Source organism: Primulina eburnea, chromosome 10, assembly GCF_022965805.1.
Source record: "Primulina eburnea isolate SZY01 chromosome 10, ASM2296580v1, whole genome shotgun sequence".
NCBI lineage: Eukaryota > Viridiplantae > Streptophyta > Magnoliopsida > Lamiales > Gesneriaceae > Primulina > Primulina eburnea.
Genome location: NC_133110.1, coordinates 1,110,767 through 1,121,889, shown reverse-complemented (window position 1 = coordinate 1,121,889; position 11,123 = coordinate 1,110,767). Strand labels below are relative to the sequence as shown.

Here is an 11,123-nt window from a genome sequence, read left to right as displayed (position 1 = left end):
CAAGCTTTCATCAATTTTGGCTCATCACATTTGATGTGTAAATAGACCATATCCAAACCTTTTCCCACTTCAACCTCGCATTTGATATGTAAATTTCATTTCTCTATCTATTAATAATGATTACGCTATCATTTTAGAGGTAATTATTATAACTAAATTAGATTATCAAAAAATCTGAAAAAATATATATGTTACGTGTAAGCAAGACATAATATTTAGAACCAAGTCTGTAGAATTACACAAATTCAAGAAATTAGATGTTTGTAGGTCCTACCTAACTTCTTGAGAAAGAAGACTATTACTACATCTTCGAAGGGAAGTATATGTATATATATACGGACAACTACATTAGGATGGAGAAAATCTTTTTGCCCTAATAAACGAGAGACGGGGCTGGAATAATTTGGTCATATCTTATTATTGGGATGCTTCCCACTTGCCGATTACCTGCACAAATAGTCATCTCATTAGCACCAAAAGGCTACGGGAGAGGAAAGATAAAACATGAAAAACTCGACAGCAGACATGCTACACAACAAGAATCCAAAATGTAAGCAATTTTTAAACTGTCTGCGGCTAGAAAATATGAACATTATAACTAAATATACCTTGCCAAATGCAGAGCATGGGCTGATTATCAATATTGGCGAAAAAAGAGACTGACAACAAGACTAAAAGCTTCAGGCAGCCCTTATTGCTTAAAAAATCAACGCAATATCAAATTTACACGTACATCCGCTGGAGGAATCATCGTTCATAATCCTTTCACCATTTTATTTCTTAAACTGAACCATACACGTTTCCATAATTTATTCTAAACGTCCAGATGAATACAAGGCAAAATCTGTGAACAACTAGAGTGGAACCATTATGAGCAGACCTGCAGAACATTTAATCGCAACAGTATAAGAGCCAAAAGAAAAGCGAGCAAATTCTATTAGCACAAGAACATAATATTGAAAGAAAATTAACCTGTCATATAGTCCACTTTTCTGGAATAAATCTGCTGAATCTAGTGCGGTCAGCAGGATCAACTTTTCTTATCATGCACCTGCAAAGGGTTTACAGAAGCCTCAACCATAAGTCCTCTTAAGATTGAATTTGTAGACAAGTGGGGGGACAGAATCACCAACCCCTGGTAATGAACATTGGAACCTAAACTTGGCGACTTTTACCAGCTCAAGATAATCTTTCTATTGTTCTCGCATCACCCAGTATGAACTCATTTAAGGCATTATCAATATCATTAACCCGACTTGATAAAAAATGGAGGCCGTTCGTCTTCTTTATCAAAAGATAAATGACACTACTACGAGCATGATCTTTTAGGAGCCTTGATTCAACATGGAATTCGAAAAGCGAGAGGCCTCTCCAATTTTCTTCCTCATATACCAGAAGAAAACTATGAAAGGGAAAGATTCAAGATGGGTGCTTTAGAAACATAATAGGCAGTTCAACGATGATTGATCGCTTCCATTGAAACTCGAACAAGACGCAATAAACCCTCTATATCTTGGAAGTTGAAATCGAGTGCTGTTTTGAGAGAACAGATGTCCGTTTCTCCAAGTTTTGATATAGCAGCTGTGAAAGCGTTTCTTGATTTCCTTGAGGCTTCCATTGCAAAGTTAACATCTTGTGCCTAAAGGAATACAAACACAATAGCTTACACAAACTACAATCTAAAAAACAAGTATCGGGATTGAATGATGATATAGTGCAATAGGCTAATTTGCAAGCACACATTGAAGATGTAACTGCCACTTACAAAATTTAGAAGCCGGATGAAACCAGAACGATTTCGAGAAGTGATAGTATTGCTTCCAGAAACTTGAGGAGAACCTACAACTTTGGCTAGCACGTTGCCCTTGTCTGTAGTTGCTTGGTTCATGTTGTCAACGTCAGAGGTGGAGGAGAAAGGAGATTCACCTGAATGGTAATTATGAAACAGACAAAAACTGCAATTAGGAAGGTAGAAGTTCTTCTCGTTTATATCAGCTAACAACAGTTAACTTTACATCTGCTCGGTGAAACATGCTTATGTCACATCCATTCATTAAGAAAAGAATTCGAGGAACAAGAGAGTAATAATAATAGTCATTATCTGGATTTGGCTTTGGATAAGAGGAGATAGTATTACTGTTTACTGAGAAAGAAATAACAAAAATGACCGAGGCAGTGTCAAAAGTATTACGAGTTGAATCAAAATGACCTCCACTAATGGTGAGTTTTTTCAATTAAAATGGATTAATACCTGGAGCAACCATTTGCAGAGCAGTTTGCAACTCATTCCTGTCCCTATTTGCACTGGAATGTGAATAATAAATTACTCGCATATAAGCAACCTCCATGCATTTATAAGCCAATGCAGTAGCAGCCATGTCTTTTGACTTTTCAAATTCATGGGCACAAAACCTACAAATAATTATTTAGTTAATACAAAGAAGAAATGCTATGGATGAACCAAATTTCCCTACAAGAAACCAGCGATTATCGGAAGTATCAAAAGTACATGCTTTAGATCAGGTTACTATCTTAAAGACCGGAATTTATTAACGCTTTCTAAATAACCATGCATTAGAACACCATAAAGGTCTAACCACTGTAGTAAAAACTCACTCGCAGAGCTTCGCAGTGCTACTGTATATATGCATTGAGTGCATCATCTCATTATGCTTAGAGCCTTCACTGCTTCCAGTTTCCAACAGAGACGCTCCATGGAGAAATTTGAGGGCGGCTTGAAAGTAAAGTCCATTGCTTTCAGTTGATCCAGAATTCTGTGAAAACAAACCCGTGTTTTGAAGAGCTAGAAACAACTCAATACCTATGTCAGAATCAATATGAGATGAACAAACCTTGAAGCGGTCAGCCAAGTGTTTGAGGTCCTTGGCCTCTTTTAAAGCATAGTTAGCACCATGACTGGAGGACTCCTTTCGAACAGGACTTGAGGCTTCAACATCCTGAGCCTTGTGGGAATTTGGAGTGGGATGTCTTAAATTAATAGGTCGATCATTTTGCTTTTCAGTTTTTTTACACTGATTTTTTACACCATTTTCTTTCTGAGATCCAGTGACAGGTTGGAGACTAGCAACTGTTTCAGTCTCAACTCTCCCTAAGGGTGGAAGAGACTGTGATATCCCATTTCCATTTGCTTCAGGCAGGTTACTTCTCTTGAGTAGTTTCTCCTCCAGATTACGTTTTTTATCTTGGCTTTCGATGACATATTGGCCATCGTGACCTCCAAACTTTGACTGATCCAATACTTTACTGCTCTCGCTTAATGTTCCTCCACCAGTATCGTTCTTGCAAACAAACTTGTCAATCTCAGAGGCAGTACCAGACCTATGGTCAGACTTGTTTTTTCTACTCTTGGTCTTTTCCTTGATTTTCTCTTTATCCATATCAGATACAGAAGTATGACTTTTGTCTTTCGAATGTGAAGACGCCTTTTCTGACTTCTTCATGTTCGATACGCTATTATCGATAGTGCAACTAACATCTTTTTTCATCATCTCTTTTCGAACATTTTCTCCATCTTCACCACCTGAAATCCGTTTTGGACTCACTACGGTGGAAGAGTAAGGATCCTTAAAATCATCTTTTTCAAAGAGCTTCTCTCTCGTTGAAGGGACCTTATCAGCATTATAAGGTCTCAAAGGAGATGAAGAAATTGATTCGACTGGAGAACCTTTAACTTCCTGGGCATTGTTTTTGTTTTTATGTGAGCCAGATACCTTGGAAGAGCTTGAATTGGCGGCAACAGATGGATGTACTAAACCCCTATCATTTTTCAAACAATCTTCTACCTGAGTATTGCTCAAACACTGATTGTTATTCTGCTTATCTATAGTCCTGCCCTTCTCGTCGGTTCCTGCTCTGGATTTGCTTCCACTCGAGCCATTTCCTCCAGACTTGGAAGCTCTAGCTTTTTTTCTTTCCAGCTGGTCACTCTCCCATCCATCAACAAAATCACCAGAATTTTGATGGCAACTTTGAGAACCACGGTCATCCTTACCTTTCCTTTTTCGAACAGAGTCCTTGTTATCAAATTTTCTCGAGTGTATAGAACCATTATCTGGAACTATTATTTCTTGGTTCAAACCTGTATCCTTCTTCATGTTTCCCCTTGTATCCTTGTGCCTCGATGATTTATTTGACAAACCATTGGCCAATATAGTGCCTGCATTTAAGGACCCGCCATTTTCAGAACACCACTTTCCATTATTAAAATGTGCTTCCGCCTTCATTCTTTTAGATTCCCTAGCATCATCTGCGTCAAACTCTAGCTTATTTATCTTCAGATTTGTACCTGCGTGTATGTGTGTGAAAAATAGATTTAGAAAAAGCTTTAAAATACCAGATAAAAACACATGAAGCTAAATAATGAAGCTAAAATAAAATTTGATAGTTAATTTAGGAAATTGGCGTATCACAATACCTGTTTTAGAATAATTGACAAGTGATTCTTTTACATTACTCAGAAATGAGCTATCTAGAGGAGAATGATTTTCTATGTTTGATGTACCATTTTTGGAAGATGATGGGAGGTTCTTCCGTGAGTTCGCAGAGTGAGTGGAACCATCAATATCAAATAAACTTGATGAATGATCTGCCCTATGTTTTTTCTTCTGCCCCGTTGTTTCATCGAGGTCAGCAATATTTTGGAACTCTCGAACAGGACACCCAGCATCAACCAATGGTATGCTGACTGTAGCAGAAATAGAATTGTGAAGTTGGTTGTGCTGCCTCTCAGAATAAGAGGCCCGAATTGAATCAGCGGCAGGTTGGTACAGAGCTCTTAAAGCACTGGTAGTTTCCTCCTCAGGTATGCTACAACGGTTCATTCCAGGCCTACGGTAGTGGCAGAACAATTTTTATTGAAGAACTAAAACAAACAGAAATCGAGGTCGATGAAGTTTCACCACAGTTAGGCTAACAAGGAATCATACAAAACTTGACCATCAAAGGCATTAGGCTTTGTTAGTTGATTTGTCATTAGACAGATAAATTTGGATATAAAACATAAAAAATTTCACTCATCTAAACCAGTCACACTAATAACTAGAAATCATGTGAATAAGATATATATATACATATTTATATATGATAGATGATGATCAAGGTAACAACATAAACTCTAACAATGATGAAACTTACAGCCACGTAAGCATCCTACAAAGCCATTTCTCAGGAAGACTTTTAGGATTTGTACCCAGGGGAAGGAGTCTCCATTTTTTACACTTATCACAAAAGACCCAGTCTTCCTTAACAATAGGAGCCACTCCTGTTTGAGTTTCAGATGTTGGAGGTGGTGCCACAAGAGAAGGCAATCTATGATGATTTTCTGTTGGATTAGGCCTTTCAGCACTTTTATCATTAGATTTCTCTTTTGATGTGTTGATATATTCACTCGAATTTCTTTTCTTCAAAAGTTGAGGATCCTTTGGCCTTCTAGAGTGCATGTCCCTTGAAGTCGATTCATCATCTTCTTCGTCAAATTCAAAGTCTCCAAAAAATTCCTTAAGATGCATCTCCCGAAATTTTTCAGGTTCCTTTTGAAGATCTCGTGAATCATTTTTGGATACAAGAGGGTTAGCATGAGAGTTCTTTCCACTTTTAGAAATCAAAGAAGAATCAACCATTCGCCGATCTTTTTGTATGTGCGCTCCCACAAATTTCTTCGGAAGATCAGAAGGTCCAACACTAGGCTCATTTCTTCCCTTGGAGACATTTGAATCAGATTGATCCGAAGCATGAGAATTTTCTTCTTTGAGAACATTCTTCTGAGAGCTAAAAATTTCTTTTTTATTTTCTGAATTCTTGCCTGATGAACCCAGTCTTTCACCCAATTTCTCGATCCTGCCAATTTCTGGGGAAGATTCACTGTCCAAATTTTTCTTAATAATATCTCTACCAGCTTCTCCCTTCAATCCAGATTTTGAATCATTTAAAGGAACAAGTGTCACAGTCGTACACATATCTTTTGCAGCATCAGCAATGGTATATTGTGAATTTGATATAAGTGGAAGTTTAAAAGCTTTAGAAACCATGTCATCACAGTGTAATGAGTCGTTCTGATCACTCCTACCAGAAAGAGATCCATTTACTAGCATCCCAGAAGTTTCTATGTGAGCCTTGTCCATGAATTCAGATTCATTATCACCACCAATCTTTCTTCTTTCGATCAAACAAATCAGATCTTCTGATAGAGGGGATAAAAGGTGAACCGCGGAGAAGGATGCCATTATCTGATCCAACAGAGCAGAAATGTGAAGTTTAAGAAAGCTAAAGGCCATGATAATCCCAAAAAATGAGACAATGATTTACAGATACCTGAAGAATACTAGTAGGAGATTTCTCTGGCACATCCAAATGGTTAGCACTCAGCTTCTGAACAGTTGCTTCCTGACTGTCATCCAATGAAGAGGATGGAGAGACCATAAGACCGAGTCCACTGTAGATTTCAGTATTCTTTTGTGTCGACAAATTATCAGATCCAACTTTGATCCGAACCTTCAGAGTTTTCTGGTCAGAAGGATTGACAGATTTCTTGATGACTCCATATTTAGAACCTGATTCGTCAACATGTCTGGATGGTAAGCCCTTCAACGAATTTTCAATTGACACGGTCTTTCCTGAAGCAACAGGTAATCTTGCTGTTGGCGGAGAGCTTGATGAAGCTAATGAGTTTTGTCTCTGATCCTAAATCAGAGAACAAGTCAAATAGCTCAAGTGAACCTGGATATCATGTTGAACAGAAACTCTAGTTCTATTTTGGAGTTGAAGATAGCAAACAGAAAAGTATGTAGATTAAGATCTACAAGTATCTACCTCTGTCCATAGCTTTCTTGGGGATATGGGAGTATCATAACTACTAACTTTCGGTGGAATTTTTGTGCGGGACCAAGATGGAGACCGCTGATAAGTAGGTAAAAATGAACCATATCCTCCAAATTTTGCCCCTGTTTAAGAATTTGAATTTCTGATCAGTAAACATCATATTCTGAACCCACATTCACCTTGCACTGACTTTATGTGATCAGCCACATTCTTTCTCGAACTTACCCAAATTCTCAGCTGAAACACCACCCTCAAAATCTTTCTGGAAATGGCCCAAAACACTTTCAAGTTTATCTCCCTTCAAAAGAGCGCAAACTAAGAAATATTAGAGCTGCATTCTATTTCTACTATAAACATGTGTTCTAATCCCATAAATAAATGTATTCTATCGATCTTTGCTAAAAAGATGGAAAGTAGACAGCCCCATGCACCAACTCCCATGTTAGTCTCTTAACGAGAATAGCTGAGCATGCATCAATTCAAGATAAAGAACACTGACCACCATCTTTAACTATTTAAACCAGCAATAAATTCAGCTTTAAAATGTGATCAAAACCAAAATAACTACACACCAGGTAGAAAAATTACCAATATAGCACGTATCAGCAATCAGAGAGCAACAGAGATGACTCACAACTAAAAACAAGGTACAATTCAGCCTTACTACATAACTGCAATTAACATAACATTACAGACAGAATAATTACAGCACAGCACAAAATAAAGATGCAAAGAGAAGGAAATTTAATGTGCTTACAATGTAAGAGAGAGTAATATCTGGGTCAATGGTGGAATCTTCATCCTGACCATGATAAGAAAGAGCTTCACCTTCTTCAACCTCAGTCTCTTCCATCTCAAACCCCTAACGCTAACCCCTTCCTCCCATCTCTGCTTCCCACACAAATATCAAAAGAAGTATTAAATATTAAATATCCCCAATAAAGAATTTTTTTTCTCTCCTTTTACTTTTCTCCGAAACTTTCAACGACCCATTTCACAAAATCGAAGAGCCGGAAAAACCCACCAAGTGATCTTCCTAATCAGATTTACACTCCGATATATCTTCACCTATCAGGACAAGCTTCCAATAATTTACAGAGGCGTATATCAAAAGATTGCGACACTCAGGGAAAAAAAGTACAACACTGAGAATCTTCTCAAAATTCGAGAGCTTTATTTAGTTTAGGATCGTGGAAATGGATCGTGTCACGCGATCTCTGAAGCTAAATCCGATTAGCAGAAGAAGTAAAGGGAGAGAGAAATTATGGAGAGAGAGACGAGAGAGAGGAAAGACCTTGGTTATGGTGCCCAGCAGCCTCGAATTTTCTTTTATTTAATATTTTTATTTATTTATTTGATAAACATTTTTTCCCCTAACTAGGAATGTAAATTTCACATCATATTTACTCAAAAAAATTCACAATAACAATAATAAGAATAATAATAATAATATTATTGAAAAAAAAAATAGGAATATTCTGAATTGCGGCAGCTATTTGAATAAATATTCGGAAATAAATGTTTTCACTCGGGGAAATTTGCAAAATAGATGTATGAAGATTTCTATCTTCTTCCGTTATGATTAGTTTTTTTAAAAAAATTAATGTCAATTATTATTTCATTTTAAGTATTGACTTAAGTGCGAGAAAACAACATCTATTTATCTTTTCTATATATTAAATAAGATATAGTTACGATAATTAATTCCGATATCTAAATTATATCAAATTTTCCACACTTATTTTCAATATCTTCATGCATGATCTGTTATTCAATTATTTTTTATGATAATATTATAAAATATCAGTGCTGTAAGAGTTCTATTTTATGAGACAAGAGACCTATTCATTTTCAAATATATAAAAAATCATATATATATATATATATATATATATATAGATATTAACCCAACGTGAGTATTTTGGTCCTTGTCCATATGGCTTCTTCTATGATTAGTTGTGAACACACTGGGGTGGAGTCGGTCTCTAACTTTGACGTTTTTTTAGAGGCCTTTGACTTTCCAAGTCAAAATATAATTTCCCAGCTAAATTTAAAGACCACGAGTGAGAGACCAACACGCCATATTTTTATATAAAATTTTTATGAGATGATTTTACGATTAAATTTTGTGTGACAAATATTTTATTTAAGTCATTCATAAAAAATATTACTTTTTATGATAAAATTATTATTTTTATTATAAATATGATTTTTTATTGTAAATATAAATATAATTGATCAGTCTCTTGTTTAAAGATATATGAAATCATATCACAAAAAACATACTCATTTATATAAATAGTAAACTTCCGCATCGTTTCAAACATATGAATTTTTTTACATTAAGACGATTATAGCTCATAAGCTATCGAACAAATAAATATTCACATGCATAGAACATCAAATGCTAGTTTGACTACTTTTGGTGCATAAATCATAGAATTAGTATCATGTGAGACCGTTTCACGGATACTAATCTGTGAGATGAGTCAACTTTACCCATATTTCCAATAAAAAGTAATACTCTTAGCATAAAAAATAATATTTTTTCATGGATGACCCAAATAAGAGATCCGTCTCACAAATACGACCCGTGAGACCGTCTCACACAAGTTTTTGTCTAAATCATATTGCAAAAAATTTCATGCTCAATTTATTGCTTAGTTATTTGTATGCAGGTACAAAAATATTTACAATAAATAATTTATAAAATATAATCGATTATATGTATGCATTTTATATAAATATAAGTGGGTAATCAAACGAAGCCAACCCATTTGGTAAAATTTTCAGTCGGAAAGAATATGCGTCAAATTGTACCTTTGGAAGCTTGCATATGCCCATTAACGGAATAATTGATCATCCCATTACGAATAGCACATAATATTTGACCATATAAATATCAGTTTGATCATTAAAAACTCAAAACAAAGTATTCCTCAAACACGGTTCAATATATGCATGACAATGAGTCGGATTCGAATAAGATTATATGTCTCCGTCCCCATCCTCATCTCAATCCCGTCAAGTATTCAACTTTAGTCATCATCATCATATCGACCAGATAACTTAGTATTAATTTCCTACCTCGATATTTATTATTACTTACGATTATATTTTTCAAATTTGAATTATTTCGATAAATCTATGCTTATTAATCAAATTTTAAGCGAACAATAAGAAAAATATTAAAAATAGCAAACTAAACATCATATAAGAAATAAAAAAAATATAATAAATAATTTATTTAAACACCACTATCCTATAAAAATAATATTAGCTTTACATTAATAATTTTATTTGTTTCATCCAACTATAATAATTGGACAAAATCAAATTAGAATTAATCTTTCTTGATATAAATAAATACATAAATATATGTGCGTGTATTTTTTTTATAATCGAGTATATATGTCGGGTATAAGTAGTATGTTACTACATCCGCCTTCATCCTCTTCTCCATATCCTAAAATCCTCGTATGTTATTATCAATTTATTTAATCAGGTAAAACATTTCCTCCATACCTTCTTTCATTCGAGTTGGATATCGAATTCCTTATTAGGTTCGGAGAAAATTGTCATCCTTAGTTCAAGAGATCATGCATGTTATAAACTAAGTCAACAAGATTGATCAAAAACCGAAAACGGAGACCCCCGTGAATCATAGTCGGAGATGCCAGTCGAGAACCAACTTTCCATTAGAACAACTTAAAGTTATGCACGATACACTTATGGGTGGGGGATGATTGATGAAAAAACACCAAGTTCATAATCAATAAATCCAATGAATCACCCCTAAACAAATGTGGCCACACTTGAAGTCGTGTTTCGCCCCCCGATTTTTTGACAAAATTATTTTTAATAAAAATTCCCCTTCCGTACTCGATTACACTGGACTGGGCCCAAGATTTGTGGGCTTTTGTGTGCGTATCGGTGTAAAAAAAGCCCAATATTTATTTTGGGCAGTGGGTTTAGGGCGTAGCGAAACTTTGAATTGGGCTTCGAAAAGCCCGTAAACCATACCAAACATATATAGTAAGCGAGACCAATTTTATCTCTTTCTTTCGATTATAAAAAAGAACCATTTTCACATTCCACAAGTTTATAATCGCAATCAATTTTTTTTTATTAAAAAAATCTATAAAAACTTTCATATATTTAAATAAACTTCCAAAATTTATGTTCAAAGCATATAGAGAGAGAAAAATATAGATTATATTATAATTTTCTATCTTGTACACATTTTAGCTCTCGTAATTATATATCACATTATAATTTTCTATCTT

At 35.1% G+C, this 11,123-nt stretch overlaps 1 protein-coding gene and 1 long non-coding RNA gene across 4 annotated transcripts; one reads left to right on the top strand and one right to left on the bottom strand.

Moving 5' to 3' along the window:
• The first annotated feature begins 304 nt into the window (after window positions 1-304).
• LOC140842283 (uncharacterized) lies at window positions 305-806 on the top strand. Its single transcript, XR_012120386.1, has 2 exons — window positions 305-458; window positions 625-806. It is a non-coding gene; the product is annotated as an uncharacterized lncRNA (long non-coding RNA).
• LOC140842282 (cysteine-tryptophan domain-containing zinc finger protein 3-like) lies at window positions 643-8,144 on the bottom strand. 3 transcript variants are annotated; one of them, XM_073210048.1, is made up of 13 exons: window positions 7,595-8,144; window positions 7,063-7,135; window positions 6,829-6,959; window positions 6,331-6,699; window positions 5,155-6,245; window positions 4,436-4,848; window positions 2,853-4,306; window positions 2,617-2,774; window positions 2,252-2,412; window positions 1,766-1,926; window positions 1,134-1,639; window positions 973-1,051; window positions 643-880 (listed from the first exon to the last, which is right to left on the bottom strand). In XM_073210048.1, exons 1-11 carry the CDS (start codon window positions 7,688-7,690, stop codon window positions 1,454-1,456), a joined length of 4,293 nt encoding a protein of 1,430 aa, XP_073066149.1. In that variant the 5' UTR covers window positions 7,691-8,144; the 3' UTR covers window positions 643-880; window positions 973-1,051; window positions 1,134-1,453. The 3 variants fall into 3 exon arrangements, with proteins under 3 accessions (XP_073066149.1, XP_073066150.1, XP_073066151.1); XM_073210049.1 differs by having other exon boundaries at window positions 973-1,639; window positions 4,523-4,848; XM_073210050.1 differs by having other exon boundaries at window positions 973-1,639; window positions 7,595-7,705.
• Between the last annotated feature and the right edge of the window lie 2,979 nt (window positions 8,145-11,123).